The sequence below is a fragment of the Acinonyx jubatus genome, chromosome B3, assembly GCF_027475565.1.
Source record: "Acinonyx jubatus isolate Ajub_Pintada_27869175 chromosome B3, VMU_Ajub_asm_v1.0, whole genome shotgun sequence".
NCBI lineage: Eukaryota > Metazoa > Chordata > Mammalia > Carnivora > Felidae > Acinonyx > Acinonyx jubatus.
The window spans coordinates 142,251,562-142,274,511 of NC_069386.1; the positions used below are offsets into that span (position 1 = coordinate 142,251,562).

At 61.0% G+C, this 22,950-nt stretch overlaps 1 protein-coding gene and 1 long non-coding RNA gene across 4 annotated transcripts; one reads left to right on the forward strand and one right to left on the reverse strand.

Moving 5' to 3' along the window:
• Positions 1–3,579: 3,579 nt before the first annotated feature.
• On the reverse strand, positions 3,580–8,478 carry LOC106975976 (uncharacterized). Its single transcript, XR_008299737.1, has 5 exons — positions 8,130–8,478; positions 7,479–7,660; positions 5,748–6,681; positions 4,317–4,440; positions 3,580–3,937 (listed from the first exon to the last, which is right to left on the reverse strand). It is a non-coding gene; the product is annotated as an uncharacterized LOC106975976 (long non-coding RNA).
• Positions 7,362–21,665, forward strand: TNFAIP2 (TNF alpha induced protein 2). Of its 3 annotated transcripts, none has more exons than XM_027066693.2 (12): positions 8,473–8,607; positions 11,445–11,811; positions 11,991–12,627; positions 14,565–14,679; positions 14,838–14,960; positions 15,157–15,257; positions 15,854–15,952; positions 16,480–16,600; positions 17,483–17,605; positions 17,844–17,999; positions 18,185–18,306; positions 20,220–21,665. In XM_027066693.2, the coding sequence occupies exons 2-12, from the start codon at positions 11,460–11,462 to the stop codon at positions 20,359–20,361; spliced, it is 2,091 nt and encodes a 696-aa protein (XP_026922494.1). In that variant the 5' UTR covers positions 8,473–8,607; positions 11,445–11,459; the 3' UTR covers positions 20,362–21,665. The 3 variants fall into 3 exon arrangements, 2 of the variants coding, with proteins under 2 accessions (XP_026922494.1, XP_026922495.1); XM_027066694.2 differs by lacking the exon at positions 8,473–8,607 and adding an exon at positions 8,616–9,108; XR_008299736.1 differs by lacking the exon at positions 20,220–21,665 and having other exon boundaries at positions 7,362–8,607; positions 17,776–17,999.
• The last annotated feature ends 1,285 nt before the right edge of the window (positions 21,666–22,950 follow it).

The following is a 22,950-nucleotide window of genomic DNA, read 5'->3' on the forward strand; positions in this document are numbered from 1 at the left end:
TCTCAGCTTGGCCGGCAGGGCTGCAAGGACATTGCCCCACCGTGCACCTGTTATCCACCCCCATCGCCCGGTTCTTCTCTCCCGAAAAGCTGGCACTGAAATTTGACTCTAGCCTCTGGCAAGGCTGCTGAGAAACCCATTTGCATTGGCAGCCTCCAGCTTGCCAGGGAGGCTGGGTGCTGAGATGGTGTGTGCGTGTGGAGGGGGTGGGGTAGACGCTGAGGCAGACAGTGATAGGTGCCTTCCTGGCCCATCCCTCTGCAGCAGACCCCCCATGAGCCTGACCGTGACCTTGGCAGAGGTGGGGAGCAAGGAACTGCAGGTGGGCCAAGGTTCTAAGAACCCAGTGAAGTTGAGCCTCCCAAGGACAAGACGAGAGTTCTGAAAGGCTGCAGGGCCAGGCCGGTGGGGGATCTGACTCCCCTAGCTCCTTTCAGGCCCATCTCCCTACACTGTGGACAGCCAGGGGCGGGTCTGCCACAACCCCTACACCAAGGCTGGAGAACTGTGTCTTGTTGGGGTGCTGAAGGGAGCGGGAGCAGGTACCGGGGCAGCCTCTCCGTGGATACGCGGGGGTCAGGGGTGGGCGGGCAGGAGGCCTGGGTGTCCAGCCTTCCCTAAGCAGGTAATGCAGAGGGGTGGGGTGGGGTGGGAAGAGCAGGAGTGAGGATCAGGAGTGGTTGGGGCTCCCGGGCTCCAGGCTAAGGATGGGGACAGTGTGTTCCAGTGTCGACACTGACGAGCAGTCCTGTGTCTTTCCTTTGTGGGGAAACTGAGGCCAGCAGAGGGTAGAGGTTGCTTCACATCAGGCCCCAGCACAGGTAGCCTGAGACCCTCACAGTCAGGAGGAAGGGAGGTACCAGAGGGGTACCTCCTTCCCCAGGAAGGGCAGGGACTGACAGGCCAGCCCGACTCCACATTTGACCTCAGTAGCCATCAGTGCCCTGGGTGAGTCCAAGGCTGGGTGGGGTGGGGCATAGAAGGTTTGATTTGGTCCTGGCCGGGTTCTCCCTAGGGAGCCCATACCCCATGTTTGAGCCCCAGTCTCCTCACAGAAACTGCCCCCCCAGCGGCAGCCCCTGCCCTGACCCCGGCCCTAACACGCCTGCCCCTCCCCGCCGCCCCCCTGAGCCCCTGGCTAGGGTGAGAGCCCTGGGGCTGGGTTCCCGAGGCAGGCTGCAGAGGTGGGGAAGGGTGCAGTCCCAGCCCTGCCACTTTCCCGTCGTGAGACCGTAGGCACATTCCTTTACTTCTCCATGCCTCTGTTTTCCTCGCTGTGAAGTGGGGGTGCTGTCTGTGCCCCCCAGGCTGGGAAGGGTTACATACGAGCCAGCCAGAAAACCAGATGCCTGGCTCTCTTGTAATGCCATCCCCAGGGCCTGGCCAGGCCATGGTCTGCAAGCAAAACTTAAAAAGGCCCTGGTGCAGGAGTGGGGGCCTCTGAGTGACAGCGAAGCCGGAGGCCAGTGGGGTCGGTGAGTGGGGAAGGCGCCCAGGAGGAGGCTGGGAGGAGGCGCCAAAGTGGGGGAGCCCCTCGCCGACAGGAGCATCCTGTTGCAGTGGAAAGGATTCAGGCTGAGACCCAGGGCCATGTTCCGGAGTGTGTCTGGGCCTGGAGACAGGGAATCAGATTTTCCTGGCAAGAACCTTCATGCCCAGGCGGGTGTGTGTGCCTCGTGTGTGTTCCTGTGAGCCCAGCAGCGCCTGGAGGCAGGGGCTGGCTTCCCGAGGCCAAGCTGAGATGCACAGGAGGCTGGACAGCAGCTCCTCCGAGGCTGTGGTCAGGACGGTTGGGGCCCAGAGGTGGGCCAGGCCAGGGGCACCGGACTCTGGCCATTGGCCATTCTGCCTCAGACCCCCTGGCTCTCCCATCCCACCAGGTCTTATGAGGCCTTGCGGAGAGCCTGGAGTATTTCGTTGGCCATCCTGTTGTCCGGGCCAAGTGTGGGGGAGGGGCTGGCGCTCAGAGGGCAGCTTCCGGACTTGTAGGCCAGGTTGTCTGGCTGACAAGGAAGCATGTGCGCATGGGTGTTCCTGGAATGTGCCTGGGGACGGAGGGGCCTTGCCCCGTGTCTGCACTCCCCAGGTGGAGCAGGACATCCGATCTGCCCCTGGAACTCGGGTCCTGGGCCCTCCCAGCTGATCCCTGGTTCCGTCCCTGTCTGGCTACCCTCTTTCTCCTGCACGGCTCCCTTCTCTTTCCTCTCCAGCTCAGCCTGGCTTCCTTCAATGCTCACGTTTCTTGGGGTTCCTTCCTGCCTTGGGGGTTGCTTCTGGCCTCTGGCCCCGAGCCTGCGGGCTCTTGAAACAAGGCTTGCTCTGAGAAGTTTTGGGGACCCCAGCCCAACCTGGGGAGGGCAGTGAGAATATGCGGAGGGCCACCCTGCCCAAGGCAGAGTGCCCAGGTCCCAGGACATGGTGAGCCACAGCCTGAGAGTCCTGCTAGCCCCAGGACAATCCTGGGGTGACAGACGGGGACTGGAGTGTCACCTAGGAGCCTCGCCCTAGCTCAGCCTCGGACTCGTGCCTTCTGTGGGCTCCTCTCCCTGCTGGGACTCGTGGCTGGGCCCAGCTCCCCTGGAGAGTGTTGTGCCATACAAGCCCACGGGGCCATACCAGGCAGCAGTGTTTTCGGGTCTCGGCTCTGCCCTCCTCGCTGGTAACCCGGGGCCATCTCCTCCCTGAGGCTCTGTCCCCTCATCTGCAGCACCCCATAGGTGAGGGAGGGCGGGAGTAGATGAGACCGTCCTCAGATCCGGGCACGCTGTGAATGACAGTGTGTCGCCTCTGTCCCCGTACAGCCTCTCTCTCTCTTCCTTGCTTGCCTGGTGACCCCAGCCCCTTCCTTCCTGGCCCTTGACCACATGGAGCCCCCGTACATAGGGCGGCACCCTCATCGGCCAGCAGGCAGTCCTTACGGTGCCCCCACCCCTTCAGGGGAGGGGAGAGGAGGCTGCAGTGTTCCCAGAGTCACCCTCCAGCCGCATTGTCACTTCCTTCCTTTGCTGCCACCAAGTCCCTTTGGGAACTCCAGCAGGCCAGAGGGCCCCTTCTCCCAGGTCAGGGCCCGCCCTTCCCCTGCTGGCTGTGGAGCACTGGGTGCTGAGGGGCCCGTAAGGATGCTGCTGATGAGGGCCAGCTCCACAGAGGCCTGGGTCTGGGAGGACCAGGCCCCCCTGGTGGCAGTGCAGGCCCTCTTGTGGGAGAGATGTGCCCGGTGCCGGGAGCTCCCCTGGGCAAGTGCTGCCAGGGTCTCAGCCCGCCCCCCGGCCCGCCCCGGGCCCTCCTCTGGTGAAATGGTTCGAGGGGACTAAACCCAAGACAAGTCAAGCCCACCCCTGGGTCCACTCCTCTCCTGGGGCCCGTGGGGCCTAGACTGGTCCATTGCAAAGACTTTCCTCCTCTCGAGATTCCCCTACTCTGCACAGTATAGCTCCCCACCTGTTAGTGGCCTTTAACATTTATTTGTGAAATGTTTTCATTTTTAACTCTCATATTTTGGATAGTGACACAATCACACAGCTCAGAATTTTTGTTAATGTTTACTTACTGATTTTGAGAGAGAGAGAGAGAGAGAGAGAGAGGGAGAGAGAGAACCCCAAGCAGGCTCGGTGCTGTCCGCACAAAGCCTGACGCGGGGCTCGAACTCACAAACTGTGAGATATGATCTTGATTTCAATCAAGAGTCAGATGCTTAACTGAGCGAGCCACCCAGGCGCCCCCACATAGCTCAGAATTGTAAACGTACAAAAAGGTTATAAGGTGAGATGTCTCCATACTCCCATCCCCTATATCCTTCCCCAGAAGCAACCAGGGGATCCTCACAGGATACTGGCATTTGTAAAAAGCGATGCTCATCTGAAGAATATACGTGAATAACGAAATGTCAGGCATCCATGAAGCCTCTTGCTGGAGGCGGTTGGGGACGCGGGCAGTCCTGTAAACAGAGCAAGTGATAAAGAACCTAACACCGTCAGATTGCCAGAATCCCCAAATCATGGAATCTCAGGATGTTGGAAAAGAGGAATGTCATGAAAAGCCCCGCGGTTTCTGGGGCACCCACTGGGTGCCTGCCTGGCTGTGCTCCGCGATTTACGGCTTCCCCCCTTCCTGTGGATTCGGGGCAGCGGTAAGAGTCAGCTTCTGGATTCAGACACCCCGGGCTGGGACCCCAGCTCTGCACCTTCTTGGCTGTGTGACATTGAGCAAGTTACTCTCCCTCTCTGGGTTCCATCTCCTGGTGTAAAATTGGAAGCATTACATGAGAAAACGCAAATATGGTGCCGGATGAGAGCCGGCTTGTGGCTTGCACTCACCAAGAGGAGCGTTGCTGCTCTTTGCACGCACGTCTCTCGTAAGCCTTTCCTGGCAACCTCCTGAGCGTGTGTCCCCTCCACTTCCAGGAGGGAAGACTGAGGCCTGAGGGATGGAGCCACGTGTCTGAAAATACAGATGTGAGTGACGCAGCTCCCCAGGGGCCAGGTGGTCTTCGCGCCCAAGCCCCCATCATCATGCCTGCCTTCTCCAAAACCCAGAAGCTCGCAGCTTCCGGTGCCCTGTCGGATGAGGGGGAGTTCTCAGCACCCAGGCCCTGAGAGGCTGCGGGGAAGCATCCCTCTCGTCCCCGCCTGGCCAGGCCCGTGCGGTGCTGGGATTCCCAGAGAGCCCCTGCCATGTGACTTGCCTCTGCCGTTGGTGGGGCCTTTGGGGGAGCAAGCCTCCTGGCCGTTTTCCTGGAAATCCTACGGACTCGGAGAAGGGCCCCAGGGCAGCCCCAGGCCAGAAGAGACAGGAGCTGAACTTGACTTGCACTGCCCTGCACTCCTTGGAAGAGTGCTGGGCTTGAGGTGGGCCAGTCTCATGGAAGAGCTGCAGGAGCCATTTCCCCTTGCCTCAGTTTCTCCATCAGGCAGACGCTGAAGGGATGGTGCTGCCGGCTTCCTCTGGGGGAGGGGGGAGGGGAGAGGCTTCATGGGTGATGGGAGGGGCACTATCTATTGGTAAACATTTGGCCTGGTGAGTGCGCGTGAGGGCGGGCATGCCCTGTGAGGGAGGTTCCCGGTCAGCTGTCCTGGCCATCCCATGGTCCCTGGGGAGGTCAGCAGACTCCAGCTGAGGTCTGGTGCAACTTCAGATACCCTTGAACAAGTGACTTCCCCTTTTGGGAAAGGTCAGTGGCAGCAGGGACCACAGACTCAAGGCCTCAAACTCTGTGTCCACTTACACTCTGAGACTCAGTTTCCTCATCTGTCAACAGGGGATACAATGGCTCTGCCCAGTGCCTTGGTGAGTGGGGTGTCCCCAGGATGAGGGAAGGGTCCCAGGTCGGGTGATGGCCTGAGACGGACAGGGAGAAGTAGGACTGGAGAGCCAGTTTAGGGTGGTGGTAAATGCATAGTCTTCTCGCAAAAGGAAGTGGCCTGTGCCATGGGGGAAGGGCTCAGTGACATCCTGGAATGCCCTAGACACCCGGTCCTGGGGAGTCCACCACACGGTCAACACTGCCCTTGCAACCAAGGCACTTTGGCCGGGTCTTCCCAGTGAAGCCCAGCCCTTCATTCCTGTGCGATCCCCTCCCTGGGCCTTTGCACCTGCTGACCCTTGCTCCAAGCTGCACCCTCCTTCTGCACATGACTGGACCTATCTGTGCCTCTGTTTCCCTCGTCTGTGAAGGAGTGTCTGCTAATGCATGTAAAGCACTTAGAACAGAGCTCGGCACCTGTGGAGGCCAACACACGTCAACTGACCACCCTCAGAGTTGAAAGCAGGGTCTCAAACAGGTATTTGCACACCCACGTTCAAAGCAGCATCACTCACGACGGCCACAGGGTAGCAGCAATCCAAGCGTCCACCGACAGGCCGTGTTGCATAAACAATGAAATATTCAGTTGGAAAAAGGAAGGAGAGTCTGACCCAGCTACAACATGGGTGACCCTTGGGGGCATCGTGCTGAGCGACATAAGCCAGTTACAAAAGGAGTAATGCTGTTATGATTCCAATTCTATGAGGTGCTTGGAATAGTCCAGTTTACAAAGAGAAAGTGGAACAGTGATTGCCAGGGGCTCGAGGAAGAAGAAACGGGGAGTTAACGTTTAATAAGTACAGAATTTCATTCTTGCAAGGTGAAAAATGTTCTGGAGAGGGATGGTGGTGAAGTAATAATAATATTGCGTAATAATGTACACACCACCCAACTGTATACTTAAGATGGTCAAAATGGGAAATTACGTTATGCGTGCTTCATCACAACTTTAAAAACCAACCAGCTGTCATTTCTGAGCAGAGGGAAAGGAGGCCAACTCACTTTGTCCTGGGCTTCTGAGCCCTGGGCTGCCGGTGAGGAGCTGACCGCTACTGCTGGCCAGGGGCTGATACACCTGACTTCCGGGCTAGGCTGGAGGGGTCTGATGCCACTCTGCTCTGCCTGCTGTCCACCCCTCTCTTCCGGGTGGAGCTGGCCTGCTCTCCCCTACCCATCCCTCAGGGAGGTGGCCACTGGGACAGCAGCTGGCAGGAACACCCCCAACCAGCGTCTGATGCTCATTTCCTGCTGAGGGTGGAATCCTTGGCTGGCCTTCTCTGGAAGTGTCTGGCCTCTTGGGGAGGTTTCCTCATCTCTCCAGATGGGATAAAAGCAGCACCTGCCCCACTGGCTGTCGTCCCCTGGCCGTCTATGCAGCCCTGTTTTCAGAGGATTTCCCTTGTGTTGGGGGCTCCGTGTAGGAAGCACTTGACCTCCTATCTCAACTCAGGGAAAGGGGAAGTGAATGGTACGACCACAAAGGAGAAGGCAACTTTTCCCAACTCTTGGCTGCTGCCCAGGGTGAGGCCATGGAGAGGGAGCCCAGGCAGCCTGGGCATCCAGGGATGAAGTTGGCTGCCCAGCACCTGCCCTGTGAAGTGTCCGTCCTGTCTCTGCTGATCAGGATCTGGGGCTCTGATGGGTGGTGGGGTGTGTGGGCCTGACAACCCCCTCCCCCGGACACACACCCACAATGACCCAGAAAACTTCAGATTCTCCAGTGATTTCCCAATCTGTTTGGGGAGAGGAGAGGAGGGCTGGCAGGAAAGTGTGGGGATTGCACAATGTGGCCACAGGAGGCAATGAGCCAGGACCCCTTGGCTCCCACCCTCCTGGCCCCTGTCTGGCTGGATGAACTTGGGGGAGTGGCCTTTCATCCCCATAGTCTGTTCACCAGGGAGGAAATGGAATGACCCTCCCAGCCCCGGGGCACTGTGGCTCTGTTGGCTCCTCTGCAATGGTCACCGCCCCCCCCCCCCCACCAGACACTTAGGGAAAGAGAGTGTGGAATCCGTCTTACTGCCATTTCCTGAGGTCCCCCCACAAGTGCCCCCCAGGGGCAGGATCTGTAGCCAAGCCCAAGCCTGGTACTTGACCACCACTCCCAAGGAGGAAGAAGAAGTTCTTAGTGCAAAGGGCACCCCCCAGCTCCCCTCTACCCCACCTACTCCCTGACCTCAGAGATCTTTGCCCAGCTGGTACGGGGAGCAGGAATCCACACGTTGGGGGAGAGAGACCAAGGGCAGAGGCAAACAAAAGGTTGGAAGGGGCAGAGGCTCTAGCAAGAAGTAAAAGGGAAGCCGGTGCCCAGCTGGGGAATTCCTCAATGACACCACTCTTTCCAGAAGGCAAGAATTCCTAAAACAAGAAATGGGGAAGGGGGTGAGGCGCTAATGGTTGCTCTTCACCAGCAACGCCCGCCCCCCCTCAGCTCCCCCAGACCCAGAGAGAGGGAGAAACTGGGTTTGGATGAGGAAACTGAGGCCCAGAAAGGGGCCTGGCCTGCCCAAGGCCAGTAAGGACAAGGCTGCACTGCGTGAGGATCAAGCCTGAGCTGCAAGGGTCTGGGCCTGGTGCCTCGGAAGACGTCCCGGCCCCACCCCAATCCCAGGAAGGGAAAGTGCCCCCGCGGGAGTCCGCAGCACGGTGTGCAACCTCGGGCGACTTGGAGGTCACGTCACCTTTCTGCCCCCTTTCGAGCCAGGCTCTTGAACGAGCGGATGCCAAACCCCCAGCACGGTGCGCTGTGTCAGTAGCTGGCCAGCCCTGCGGCCCCCTTCCCCTCCCCGCCTCCTCCAGCAGCGCCGCCCCCCTGCCTCCCGGATACCCGGAGCCGGGACGCTCTACCCAGAGGGGGCAACCCTCGCGCGGCCCAGGGAGTCAGGGTGGGACGGTCCCCGGGACCCCGCGGGGAGAGAGCTCGGGAGCCGGGGCGGGTGCTGGCTCTGTGACGCGGGACAGAGGTCCCGAGCCCCTTCCAGCCGGCCAATCAGAAGCCGTGGTCGGACAATGCCAGCGCCTGGCGGGTCCCCGTCCACCCAGGGTGCGGTTCCCGCGCCCCCAAGCCGCGGCGACGCCCGGCCAGCCCCCCCACCCCGCCCGGGCTGGTGCCAAGCAGTGCCGCCCCCACTCCCCTCGGCGGGGCGCGCGCGACTCGGGACTCGGGAACACTCGGGCCGGGCCCCCGCCCGCGGGGTTTCCGCGCCTGCCGCGGGCGGGGCAGGAGGGCGGGCGGGGGCGGGGTCTGCGACTATTTCAGGCGGCGCCGGGCTCTGCGGGGACAGCGGCGGCCCGGCCCGGACACAGTAAGTGACCTCCACCCGCGCAGCGTCTGTCCCCCGCCGCTCCGCGCGGCTGCCCGCCCGCCTCCGCCCCGGGTTCCCGGCCGATCCCCCCCGACGGAGCGGCCAGGGCACGTCCGGACCGAGGGGGCAGAAGGCTCCGAGGGCCCCAGGCCTCCGGCGGCCCCACTTCTAGGGAAACTGAGGCCCCTGCGCTGAGCGGCGGCGCGTCAGGGTGCAGGGGGCCCGGATTTGGTGCCCCCAGCCAAGAGCTCCGTCCTGCAAGAGGCAGGGGGGAGGAGTGTGGGGGCAAGGCGCAGGGGTCTCTGATCCTTCCGCAGTAGGGAGGCTGAAGGAGGTGGGGCTGGCTGGCTTGTGTGACCTAGGCCAAGTCACTCTGCCTGCCTGGGTCTGGGTGTCCTCACTTGGGGGGATGGCTGTGCCCTCCGTCTCTGGGCCAGGACAGAGGAGCCAGGGACAGAGGCCATGAGAAATTGTGAACCTCAGCCCTGACCCAGAAAGGAGGTAAAGGGGTGTGCGGTGCCTGAGAAGAAGTTGGGAGGCTGGGATGGGGTGGGGGGGGGGTGCTGCTGGGCCACAGGCTGTGGTCACATGATATGACTGAGCCGGTCCCTTGTGTCGGCGTGCCTAGCCTAGAGCCCAGGCTTGAAGGGACGCCTTTCCTGCCCTCCTCCACTCTACCCCAATGCTGAGGTTGGCTTCACAGACAAGGGCACCCCTTCCTTACAAAGGCTGGCTGGGGGCCAGCACATGGCGGTGGGGTTTTGCCACTTCCTTCAGCAGCCCTGTGAGGTGGGGGTCGTCATCTTCATTTCACAGATGGGGAAACTGAGGCCAATGAAGGGAGTTATTGCCCACATGCTAGTGAGTGGTGCCGCTGATCCCCTAGCCCGTTAACTTTCCACTGCACCAGCCGCCTCTGAAAATCAAGTCCCGGGACCCAGCCAAGGGGGCTGCTGCAGGACCTCAAGGTGTGAGAAAGATTTTGTGTGGGGACCCGCAGGAGCCAGGTCTGGAGGCCAGATAGAGCCTAGCATGTGTGGGGACCGAGGAGGTGTGGGACAAGGAAGGGAGGGCAGAAGTGGGGCCTGGCCACTCAGGGTGGTGCCCAGTAGCCCCGGCCTGCTGGCCAGACCAGCTCCTGAGGGTGTGCAGTATGCCAACGGGACAGATTGGGAGAGGGCTGGGGCAGTGGGTGGGAAGGGCGGGAGAGCCTGGCAGCCTTGCGCCTTGGCTTTGGGGCTCCCCGGAGCACCCCCTGCTTGGTCCTGGAGCGGAAGCCTCAGCCCAAATGGCACAGGGAGACAGCTGAGGTCCAGCGGTGTTGGACTCTGCTGAGGGCACTTGGTGAAGCCACTTGGGAGAAACTCAGGCCATCTGTCCCCCAAGCGGCTCTGGCCAAACTCAGGGGTTTGTGATGAGGCCCTGGAGGGATGTGGGGCGGGGGGTAGTTGGGCTGGTGGGGATGCCGCAGGGGCTGTGAAAAGGGTCTGACAGCCCTGATCCATGCCTGCTATGGGCTTGTGGCAAGCATCTCCCACACCCCTCCTCGCCTCAATTTCTCCTGCATGATGGATCATTCCATCTGCCTTGCAGAGTTGCCGCAGAGGTGAATCAAAGTCATCGTGTTCCATGAGTCACAACTTGTTGTGTTTGCTCTTGGGTGGTGGGGCAGGCACCAGGGTGGTGGATTGCCCCAGTCATCAGGGAGGCCTGATCCTATCTGCTCCCCATTCCCAGCCCTGCCTTGCTCCCCTCTCCTGGGCTCAGCCATGTTCCCCTCCACCGGCCTTGCTCTGATAATGGTTACGGTGCTGGCGGGGGTGGTGCTGGGCACAAGGGGGTCCTGCCTCTCTGAATGCAGCCTGCGAGGCGGTGGGGGACAGGGAGGCAGGAGGACGCAGCACCAGGTGATCTGAGTTCCAGGCCCAGGCTGTTGACCGCAGGCACATTTCCCCGAGTCAGTTCTGTGTGATGAGGACAATAAATCCCCCCCTTTAAGGGAATGAGGAAGAGGCGTGATGGGCACCTGGGAAGGGCGTGGGAAGTGGAGGCTTTTGTGGTGACAATGTCACCAAATTTGGGACCGGCGGGGTAAAGCAAGAGCCAGGAAGCCTGGCTTCTGGTCTGAGTTGCTGGGTGACCTCAGATAGCTCGGTGCCTCGTCGGGCCCCTGGCCTCTGCTGGCGTGTGAAGGCCTCTCTGAGGTCCCTTCCCACCCTTGGAAGTTTGAGGGGCACTACGCTTTCCAGACGTGAGCCCCAAAGCCAGGATGGCGGGTGGGGCTCTGCTCCCCTCATGGTCCCAGCAGGAGCAGCAGCCATGTTTCTGCTCAGAGCATCCCTCTGGGACTCCACACAGACAAGAAGAACCAGGCAAGATGGAGCAGCTGCTGGTGCCGTGACCCTTGTGGACCTCAGTTCTTGCTCTGTGCAGAGGCACAGCAGCCCGGGCTCTGCCTCCTCTCCCAGGGTCTCACGGGATGCAGGATGGCACTCGCACCCTCCGGTCCTTTCTCCTGGCCCAGGAGGATTTGCCGAAATGAAGTGAAGGCCCCCTCTGCCTGGGACACCTGACATGCCCAGATTCCTCCCTGCCTCTGGTGATCTCGGGAGGGACTCGGCAGTCCTGGAAGAGAAACCATAGGTGCTGAGAAACTGGTGTCCGGGGAGGGAGCTGAATTGTTCGTGCCGCTCTGGGCCGGGATCACCAGACCCGGAAGGTCACACGGTGAAAACAGGCCAAGCAGGCTCATGGCTGCCCCTACGGATGTGTGCTGGGGCCTGTCTGCTGTAGCCGCTCTTACCTTCCCTCTCCCCTTGCCTGTTGCCCATCTGCAGGCCCGAGTCGGGGTGATGCTGAAGATGATGACCTTCTTCCAAGGCCTACCCGGCCAGCAGACTGTCCCAGGGGTTCCCGACCTCCCCAGAAGCTCCCAGAAGTTGCCCCCCACCTCAGAGGTGGAATCAGAGGCCTCCATGTCAGAGGCCTCTTCTGAGGACCTGGTGCCACCCCAGGAGGCCAAGGGAGCCCCGGACAGGGATGAGGAAGAGGCTACCAAGAAGAAGAAGAAGAAGAGGCCAAAAGGACTGGCCAACGTGTTCAGCGTCTTCACCAAAGGAAGGAAGAAGAAGGGTCAGCCCAGCTCAGCAGAGCCAGAGGGCCAGCCCGAGTCCCAGCCTGAGCTGAGTGGCCCGCTGCCCACAGGTAGGCCGGGGCCCCGGGGGGCGTGGGTACCCGGGATCGGAGCCGGCGGGGGCGCGAGCGCGGGAGAGACGGGCTTGGCCCCGCCGCGCCGGGAGGAGGCCGACCCGCTTCCGCCCGGGCCCGGGGCGTGCGACGCCCCCTCCCGGGCGCCCGCTGACGGCGTGTCCCCGGACCCGCAGCGGAGGAGCTCAAGGCGGACCTGGAGCGCGGGCGGCTGGAGGCGGCGCGGCCGCTGCTGGTGCTGGAGCGCGAGCTGCAGGCGGCGGCGGCGGCGGGCGGCGAGAGCGCGGAGGAGCTGGTGCGGCGCCAGAGCAAGGTGGAGGCGCTGTACGCGCTGCTGCGCCACCAGGTGCTCGGCCTGCTGCTGCGGCCGCTGGACGTGGCGCCCGAGCGGCTGCGCCAGGCGCTGGCGGTGCTGACGGAGCAGGAGCGCGAGGACCGCCGGGCGGCGACGGCGGCGGCCGGGGGCTCCGGGGCGCTGGTGTCCGCGCGGCCCCGGCGCTGGCTGCAGCTGTGGCGGCGCGGCGTGGAGGAGGCGGCCGAGGAGCGCCTGGGCCGCCGGCCCGCCGCGGGCGCCGAGGGCCTCTCGGAGGCCGAGCGCACCTTTCTGCACATGGGCCGCACCATGAAGGAGGACCTGGAGGCCGTGGTGGAGCGACTGAAGCCGCTGTTCCCCGCCGAGCTGGACGTGGTGGCCGCCTACGCGGAGAGCTACCACCGGCACTTCGCGGCCCAGCTGGCGGCCATGGCGCAGTTCGAGCTGTGCGAGCGCGACACCTACATGCTGCTGGTCTGGGTGCAGAACCTCTACCCCAAGTGAGTGAGGAGGCCGCGCTGGGAGCGGTGCTCAGGGAGTCTCTGCCGTCTGTCTGGCCCCAGAGACTCAAAGGAGCAGGGCCCGCGCTGCTTTGCACTCGAAACCTTTCGTTTCCTGGCTTCGGCCACCTTCCACAGCTGGGGAAACTGAGCCGCCGAGAACGGCAGGGACTTCGTCATTCGTTCCTGAGCTCCCATCCTGAGGAGGGGGCCAGGTGGTGACCATCCAGGGCAGGGAGGGCGGTGGCAGAGGAGACCAGGGACCGTGGGAACCAGGAGCAGGGGCCCTGACCAGCCTGAGTCACTTGAGGAAGCCGTCCAGGAGGTGGTGGAGGAGGAGGAAGAGGAGGGAAGGGAGGGGGAACCAAATTCTGCCCGTGGCCGGAAGTAAGAGAGGCAGGCAGGGGAGGGGACACGGCAGGCCTGGAAGAAACTGGAGAACGATGTCCCCGCAAAAGGAGTCATCTTCCACCGCCCAGAGGCTGAGCCCTGACACGTTCTGGCAGCTGTGCAGAGCTTGCCAGTGTTTGGATTTACCCGGCAGGCTATGGGGCACTCCCAGGGGTGCAGCAGAGCTGTGTGGCCATCGAGCCGGGTCACCCCGTGAGCCCACTGCAGAGCTGGGTTCTGGCCACTGAGGCCCAGGGCTCCCTGGGTGGGAGGCTGGCTCTGCTAACAGAGTGCCTCGGGGTGCCTCGGGTCTCCTCTGATTGACCCAGACTCCGCGGGGCCCTGAGCGCATCTGTCATTTGTACAAGCAGGGTGAGGAAAGACTGGCAGCGCCGTGTGGAAAGGTCCAGGGCACGGAATGCCGGGGGCTCCTATGGGGGCTGACCCTGGTCCCCAGTGTGAAGCCTGCAGGAAGCCTGGAGGTATAGACAGCGTGAGCAGTGTCTGAGGGTCTCGGAGATAAATCTGGGTGGCCAGGGGTCTCAGCTGGGGCTGGTGGGTCGGCCTCCAGCGGGGGGCGAGAGGAAGGGCCCTGCGGGGGCAGTGGGCGAGGCAGCAGGGTGCAGGGAGATTGGCGTAGGGCAGGATCTGTGGGAGAGACAGGCCGGTCGTGAGCCAGTTTCTTCTTGCTTATCCTAACTCACCAGGAACGGCTGGGCACTTGCACCTCAGCCTTCCTGTCCCAGTGACCTCGGGGCTTTTGGCCTGGGGCCCACTGGGGTCAGCGCAGCAGAAAGTGAGGCCAGCTGAGTGGAGCCGTGGGGAGAGGGAGTCTCAGGAGGTGCCGTCGGGGCCTTTGTGGCCAGAGTGGCCAGAATGCAGGGAGCAGAGGGACGCAGCCACATCCAGACAGAGGAGAGGGGCAAGTGTCCAGGCGGATAAAGGCCTCTGAGGAAGTGCCAGGGCTGGGCAGTCCCTGGGGACCCGGGGTCCCACACAGGCGCCACAGAATGAGTGGAGTAGCTGGGGTGGGGCAGCCCTTCCGGCCGGGACTGACCCACCCTCCGGGGGCAGCAGGGCCAACCTGGGGGTGGTAGAATAGGGCTGGCAGGATGCCTGAGGCCAGCAGTGAGGAGATGAGGTCGGGGCGAGGCCGAGAGCGAGTGGCTTGTCTCACAGCTGCCACCAAAGGAGCCGGGTTTTATCTGTATGAGACGGAGGCCTTGTGGCAGGGAGGAGGCCGGAGTTGGGTTCGAGAGGCAGTTCCGCCTGCCGGCTGGAGGAGGGATTGCTGGGGACGAGGGTGGGAGCCAGGAGGCTGGAGAGGAGGCCTCTGCCATGACCCCGGGGAGAGCTGGTAGAGGCCGGGCATCAGGCGGGCTTCTGACCTGAGCCAAACTGGGCAGACAGAGACGGAGAAGCAGGGATGGGGCAGGGCGATCGAGTTCTGGGCCCGCCAGGGACTGAGGCTGCGAAGGCAGGCTCTCGCTCGGGCGAGGCGCCGAGGGGGTGCAGGCTTCCTCATGCTAGCCCCCCTTTGCCTGCAGTGACATCATCAACAGTCCGAAGCTGGCCGGGGAGCTGCAGAGACTCAACCTTGGGAGCCTCCTGCCCCCCAGGCAGATCCGGCTGCTGGAGGCCACGTTCCTGTCCAATGAGATGGTGAGTCCAGCGCCAGGGCGGGGGCGATGGGGGGGGGGGGCAGGAAGGAAGCTAGGGGAGGCTCGGAGACAGGACGCAGGCAAGGAGCTTGACAGGGACTCTTCCACGTGGGCAGGGTGATGGGCTGTGCTACCCTAACCTGCCTCTCCTCCCCACAGACCAGTGTGAAGGAGTTGATGGCCCGTGCCCTGGAGCTAGAGTGTCAGCGCTGGGCCCGGGATGTGGCTCCCCAGAGGCTGGACAGCCACTGCCACAGCGAGCTGGCCATTGACATCATCCAGGTAGCACAGCCGGCCCCTCGTGCTCTCGTACAGGCTGCGTGCGAGAAGCCGTGCACCGTGCGGGGCCCACACCCATGGAATCCCTGCGTGTGCGCACGCACATGTCCACTCCAAGCACCACCCGCCCCTTGTTCCTGCATGTTCCCCGGTCCTGGTCCAGGTGGGCTCTTGCTCAGCTCTCCCCTCACCCCTGCAGATCGTCTCCCAGGGCCAGGCCAAGGCCGAGAGCATCACCCTTGACCTGGGCACGCAGATAAAGCAGATGCTGCTCCTGGAGCTGGCTACATTCCTGAGGAGGTGGGTGTGCGGGGGGCGGGGGGGGGGCGGTCTGCCTAGCCACTCCTCTCAGAGCCGTCTGTCCTCCCTTGTGGCCCAGGTGGGTATCCCTTTCCTGCCTCTGGGGTGTCTGTCACTATAAGCAGGAGTCCTTTCTGCCCCCACACCTCTCCTGGGACCCCTGAGTGCCTCAGGTGATCTGACCACCCACCCCCTCCCACTCAGCAAGAAGCTCTCAGCACTGCAGCCTCCAGCTGCAAAGAGGACCCCCCCCCCCCATGAGGCTGCTGGCTTCCCTTCTGGTGGCGCGCCGTGTCTCCAGCCCTGCATTTCTCTTGGCTGCTCCCTCCCCACCCCTAACCCCCCCTCTCCAGTCCTCCAGCTATAGAGGGATCTGGAGGGAGGAGTGGGGGCAGCGGGAGCCTTGACCCCACTGGCTTTAGCGTGTGAAGCCCGTTCCGTGATGCTCCGGGGCCAGCAGCCCCTCCCTGGACTGCAGGGAGCCTGTCAACCGGAAAAGCACTCTGTAGACCCAGGGAGGCTGCTGGGCTGGCCGGAGGCTGCTATTGTCCGGGTGTTTGTGCGGGTCCGGCATGTGCCCCTTCCGGTTTCAACAGCTACCAGCGAGCCTTTGATGAATTTCTGGAGAGAGGCAAGCAGCTGAGAAATTACAGGGCCAATGTCATTGCCAATATCAACAACTGCCTGTCCTTCCGGTAAGGGCGCTAGGAGGGGTTTGTGGCAGCGGGAATCACTGGGCCTGCCAGCCTATTGGAGGGAAGGGCAGCTGGAAGGGGGAGAGGAGTTGCAGGGTTCGGGAGGGGGTGGGGGGTGCAGCATAAGCGAAGATGTGGAATTCGAACGAGCATGGCCTGTGAGTTGATCGGGGTCTGTAGGGGCAGCGGCAGCAACGTTTATCAAGTGCTGGTGGGCCAGCACTCCTGCGGAGGATTTATTTCTTATTTTATTCTCATGACACCCTTGTGAAGTAGGCGCAGTGATTACATCCGTGAAGCAGATGTGGGTTAAGAGCATATGGTGCAGGTGTTTCCAGGGGCTGAGAAGGGCTGGGTGCCGCCTGGGGCACAGAGATGGGTTGACTTGGACTTGCTTCCACAGGGAATGGGGAGTCACGGAAGGTTCTAAAGTGAAAAGGTGGTTTAGGAAGATTTGCCGAGGGCATTGGGCTCTCTGGGTGTGGGGCTGTAGGTTGACCTCCCTGCCTCCATCCATGTCCTTCCAGGACAGCCATGCAGCAGAAATGGCAGACACAAGACCTCCCCGGCCACCTGCTGGGCCCCCTGAGTGAGCTCAAGAGTCACGGCTTTGACACCCTGCTCCAGAGCCTGTTCGGGGACCTGAAGGTAGAGGGAGACCCCCGCCCTGGGATGCACGCTGAGCTTAGCATTGGAGGGGGGGACGGAGGGGGCCCGGGAGGGGAGGAAGGGCAGAAGCCAGTGCCTGGCACTTGTACGGCCAGCTGTTGAGGCCCGTGCTGCCCAGGCGATGGGGGCCATGGAGGGCTTTGACCTCATCCCCACCATTTCAGCCCGGGCTTGGCCTCAGAGGGGTTGCCCAGGGCTGGGAGCTTTAGTGCCCCTTCCCACATCAAGACCCCGTCCTGAGCCTGCACGCTTTTTCTGCAGCTCCCCCAGACCCACCCGCCCATGCCGTGTCCCCATGCCCGACTCCCAGCTGTGATGCCCAGAGCCTTTGATGGCCACTGCCTCATCTGTTCTGGGCCAAAAAATATGCAGAAAGCCCTTGGCTCCCGTAGCAGAGGGCGAGGCAGGGGTCCCTGGAAATGAAGAGGAGGGTTCCCTGCCTGCTTTCTGTGGGAGCCCGCCTTGTCCCTGCTGCTCAGGACAGGCAGCCATGAGTGGCCAGCCAGTGGTGAAGGCCGGGCAGTGACCCTGGGTGACTTGGCACAGGTCTTTAGAGGCTCAGCCAAGCACAAACCCTTGTTTATGCAGGAATTTATTTATTTCAGAGGGGGCGGTGGAAAAGGCCCCAAGGCAGACAGATGGTTGTCCTGGCTCCAGAGCTGCAGCTGGTTGACCTTGGAGAAGGGTACACGGACCCTGTCTCCACTTCCCGTCTGTGAACAGGGACTTGAGTTCCCTGGGGAGTCCTCGAGACCCCCTTGCCCCTGCACTGGGCCCTGTGTGTCCGCGTGCGTGTGTCTGCGGCTGGTGGCCCTTCCTCTGGAGGGCGTGACCAGACATCCTGCCTCTCTCCTGTCACAGCCGCTGTTTAAGAGGTTTACACAGACCCGCTGGGCCGCCCCCGCGCAGACCCTGGAGAAAATCATCTCCACCGTGGGCGAGAGGCTGCCTGAGTTTTCGGAACTGCATGACTGTTTCCGGGAGGTGAGGAGGTGCCGGGCTGATGGCTGGGCCCGGCGGGGAGGGCCGGGAGGGACAGTCTGGACACACGCTATCGTGCACATACACACTCAGAAAACACACGCACACACACACATGCACACGTACCACTCTTTTGCTTGGCCTCTGCCCCTCCCCGGAGTCCTGGCTTCAAGGCTTCGAGGGAAGGTGGTGAGCTCCCCAGCGGTGATGGCTCACGTGTCCCCGCCCGCTCGCCTCCCAGGAGCTCATGGAGGTTGTACACCTGCACCTGGTGAAGGAGTACATCGTCCGCCTCAGCAAGCGGAGCCTGGTCCTCAAGTCCGCGGAGCAGCAGCAGCAACTGGCGGGTCACATCCTGGCCAATGCCGAGCTCATCCAGCGTTTCTGCACTCAGAATGTAAGCTCCTGTCTACCCTTCCCAAGCGCCACTGGGATGGGCGGCCCCTCCCCCCAAGTCCCTTCAGGGTCAGGCACGACCCCAGGCCACTCCAAACCCGATCGGTTCTGACCTGAACTTCTCTGAGCCCTTGGGTGCCTTTTGGGGAAGGGGCAGCCTACCTCCAACCACACCTGTGCCTGCAGGGCTCCCCAGCGACCTGGCTGCATCACGCCCTCCCCAAGCTTGCCGAGATCATTCGCCTGCAAGACCCCAGTGCCATCAAGATCGAGGTGGCCACTTATGCGACCTGGTACCCTGACTTCAGGTGAGAAACAAGGGCGCCACGGGACCTGGGCAGTCAGCATGGCCCTGCTGGACCCGGTCGGAGCCTGGTAGGGCCGGAGTCGGTCCCTGCAGGGCTGGTAGAGCTCAGATACTGGCCTTAAGGATGCAGTCCCAGCAGTTAGCCTGTGCTGAGGGCTGACTGTGTGCCCGACGCTGCCAGGACCTTTACAGCAGCTCATGCGTCTGAAGCTCACTGACCACCTTATGATGCTGGTGAGGTCTGAGCTTAAGGAACTTGTCTAAGGTGACACAGCTGGTCAGTGGTAAAGCCAATATGGCAAAGCCAGGTAGTCTGGCTCCACAGTCCATGGTTCTAGCCTAATATGATACTGCCCTCAGAGGGGAAACTGAGACCAGAGAGACTGGAGACCTGCTAGAGGTCATGGCAAGTCAGGAGTGAAGCTGAGGTCATCCTAGGGATCCTCAGAGTGGAGGTGCAGCCCCCCGCTGCCTGAAGGTCTGGTGAACTAGGGCAGTTTTTTCTCTAGGCTGAGTCTTCTGACATGACAGGGAAAGTTTGCACAGTCTTGAGTTGGAGTGCTTAGCCTAGTCCAGCCTAGTCTAGTCTCTGGCTGATCCACTCCATCCATCCACCTACCTGTCTGCTTATCTATACACTCATCCATCCATCCATCCATCCATCCATCCATCCATCCATTTATCCATTCACTCATCAACCCATCCACCCATCCATCCATCCATCCAGTCATCCAACCAATCAATTATCCATCTATCCATCCATCCATCCATCCAAACACCCATGTACATGTCTACTCATTTACCCATCTGTGTAGCTATCCAGCCATCTGCTCATCCACCCTTCTACCTATCTCCAACTGTCTACCCTTCCACCTACTCATTCATCCATCCATCCATTTAGCTACCTATTCATCTACCCGTCTACGTCTACCCATGCATCCATTCATCCCATCCATCTACCCCCTAACCTACCTATCCATCCACTCATCCACTTACCCATCCATCCACCCACCCATACAAACATCAATATACTCATCTACCCATCCATCGAGGTATCCATCCATTTGGTCACCCACCTGTCTACCTATCCAACAATCCATCTACCTCCCCACCCACTCATTCATCCATTTATCCATTCACCTACCTAGTCATCCATCCATCTACTCAGCCATCCATTCACTGATCTGCCTATCCATCCATTTATCCATCTACCCATCCGTCTACTCACCAACCCACTTACCCATCCCCTCATCCATCCACCCCCTCATCCATCTACCCACCTGTCCCCCATCCATCCATCTATCCATCTACCCACCCACCCACATGTCCATCCATCTACCCATCCATCCTCCCTCGCTCCCTCCATCTACCCATTATTGAGTGGCCTCCTGCTTAGTGCCAAACTCTGTTCTAGGTATATGCGTTACTTCTGCAATGAAGTAGAAGACAGAACAGTCTCAGTCCTCCCTCGTGTAGGTTGCAGCGTGATGAGAGTCATAATGAAGTGATCAGGCACAGAAATAAACTTACGAACTGTAAGGATTGTTTAAGCAAGGTTGTGAATAACAGGAGGTGCTGACTTTAGAGATGGGAAATCTTGGGGGAGGTGACATTTTAGCTGAGACCCGAAGAGTAAGAAGGAGCCGCTCACCTCCAGAGTGTGGGGAAGAATATTTCAGGAGGAACAGCCAGTGCAGAGGTCTGAGGTGGGCAGGAGTTCGGTGCACTCCAGGGAAGGACAGATGTCCAGTGTTGCTGGAGTACAGCGGGCAAAGGATCGAGTGAGTCCCCCTCACGGGCAGGGGCTTGGCTGCGGGGCCCTGTGGCTTGGGCCAGGTGTCTGGGGAGCTGGAAAGAGGGGTGAGCAGGGGTGTTGGTGACTAGACTGGACTGACAGGATGCTTTCCTTGCCAGCAAAGGCCACTTGAGTGCCATCTTGGCCATCAAGGGAAACCTATCGAGCAGTGAGGTCAAGAGCATCCGAAGCATCCTGGACGTCAGCACGGGGACACATGAGCCCTTCAAGTCCCTATTTTCGCTTATAAAAGTTGGTTAGCTTTTCCTGCCACCTGACCTGCTTGTGAGCACACAGTGAGCATCGGGCACCACCCCCCTTGGTGGGCAGCCACCCACTTGGGGGCTGTTCAGACCAGCCCCCGCTTCTTGGCTCCTCGACAGGCTTCCGGCCTACTGCTGCTGTTTCTGCCCAGCCTTGGCTAAGGCACAAACCCCTGGGCAGCTAGAATTGGATAAGTCCCGATTTGTTTACTGGTCCAGCTCGGGGCGGGACACCCAGTGTGGGGAGCTGCATGGAGCTGGGCTCAGCACGTCTATGGACTCGAAGGCAGAATTGGAAAGGCAAGGAGGCAAAAATGAACTCTTATCTGGGGTCTCGGCCTCCTGGGTCCTCCATGCACTGACAGGGGTGCCTCCATGGGTCCTCCTGGAAGTCAGCCTGAGGTCTGGACAGGGCAAGCCTGACCTCTGACCCCTTGGCCTCTGTATCAGTGTCCCTGTTGCTGCTGGAACACATTTCCACAAACGTGGCAGTTTCAGTTGGAACTTATCCTTCAGTTCCGGAGGTTAGAAGTCTGACACAGGTCTCATGGGCTACAACCAAGATCCCAGCAGGGCGGGCTCCTTCTGGAGGCTCTGGAGGGGATTTCGTTGCTTTTCCCAGTTTTTAGAGGCTGCCTGAATATCGTGGCCCGTGGCTGCCTTCCATCTTGAAAGCCATCAGTGGCCAGTCAAACCTTTTTCACATCACAGACCTCAGACTTTCTCTCCTGCCTCCGCTCCCGTTTTCCAGCTTTAAGGACCCTTTTGATTACCTTTGGCCCACCTAGATAATCTGGGATCATCCCCATTTTAAGGTTAGCTGATTAGCAGCCATAATTCCTTAATTATGTCAGGTCCCTTGGCCGTGGACCCTGACATAATCACAGCTCCAGGAGTCAGGACGTGGGCATCTCTGGGGGTGGGGGGGGCACTATTTTGCCCACTGCAGCCTTCATGCATCCCTTCCCTGTAGGGCACCTTATCCTACCCCTCTGTCACCCCCCCCACCCCGGCCTCTGCCCACCCACGAGGCCCTCCAGTTCAGCCAGTGCAGTTCAGACTTAGGCACGCCTCAGCCGCGTGCCTCTGACAGTACTGAGCTGGGGTTTGTCCCCTCTTTCCAGGTACTGTGGCCAGGAGCTGGCCTGTGTAAATGGTGCACAAAGGCCTTTGTACATTTGTAGGAGTTAGTGTGTAATAACGTCATTAATATTATTTTTGATAGTACTGCTTTTGTATGTATGTACTCAGGACATGGTCCGGATTTTTATAGCTTAATATAAAAAACTGATTTCAGAAGTGGCTTGGAGTGATTTATTTGGGGAGCAGGAATGGGGGGCAGCAGTGGCTTTCTTAGCCTCCGGGGGCCTGGGAAAAGCCCGTCTCCCAGGCTCTGGGTCAGACCCCCAATGTGTCTGATCCTACAGCGCTCTTCCCCCTTCTCACCCATAAGCATGAGCTTTGGAAGGGTCTGCCTGTGGGGCATGACCAGTCACTTCACTCTCTGGTGCCTCAGTTTCCTTACCTGTAAATAGAGGACCATAAACCAGTTTGGCCTCCCCACTGTCCTTCTGAGAATGCAGGGGTAGGCAGTGGACCCCAGACAGTCATGTCAGCCCCCCCCCCCCGTAGGCCCCTGTGGGGACTCACCCTTATATTTCTGGAACCGTTCTCACAAAGCTGCAGCTGTGATCAGGGGAGCCCCACAATCTACCTTCAGAGATGGCCCCAGCTCACCTGGACACCAGTTCACCTGGCCCAGGATTTGGGGAGGGGCAGAGTCCCTGGGATCAGGGTCCCCTCCATTCCACATAGCTGAGGGAGGGTCCCCAAGGGAGCCATGTGTGGCGTCTGGGGCTCCTTGGGTGAATTCCAGAGGAGGGGAGAGGAGCCTGTGGAGGTGGGGATGGGATGGGATGGAGCCAGCCTCTCAGTGGGGAGCAAGGAGGGAGGGGGACAGTGGCCCCTGGACATCCTACTCCCCAGAGCTGGGGCCCCAGGTCCACGCCACGCAGATCGAGGGTGGGTTGGAACCTCGCTGCTCCCACGGAGCACGGGGTGGGAGGGGCAGGGGGTCCTGGGACCAGCGCGCCTGCCCCCCACTGGATAGGGCCTGCGGGGAGCTATGGCACCGGCACCCGGGACAAGCTGGAAACTTCAAATCCCTTGGGCCAGGCCGACCTGATGGACCTAAAAGTCCACCCTGGCTGCAGCTGGGATGGGTGGGGGTCCTCAGCACGGAGCTCCCCTCCCCGCCCCAATGCGCCCCTGCACCCCCCATCTCCAGGAAGCAGAACTCCAGGAGGAATGAGGAAGAAGAGGCACAAGAAGAAGAGGTGGGGAAGGGACCAAGTCGCTGGCCCTGGCTACCACCAAGGGTTCCACTTCAGGAACTTCCCCATCCCGCAGGAAAATCCCCTTAAGGGAAGAATTTGACCCTAGTGGTGGAGTGAGTCACCAGGCTCAGGGCACAGAGGGGCGGCCTGGACAGGGGGCCTTCTGTGGCCACCTGCTCTCAGCTGTACATGGACATGGGGCCCCGTGTGAACGGGGAGTGAGGGGCACAGCATTGATGGGGCCCTCCACC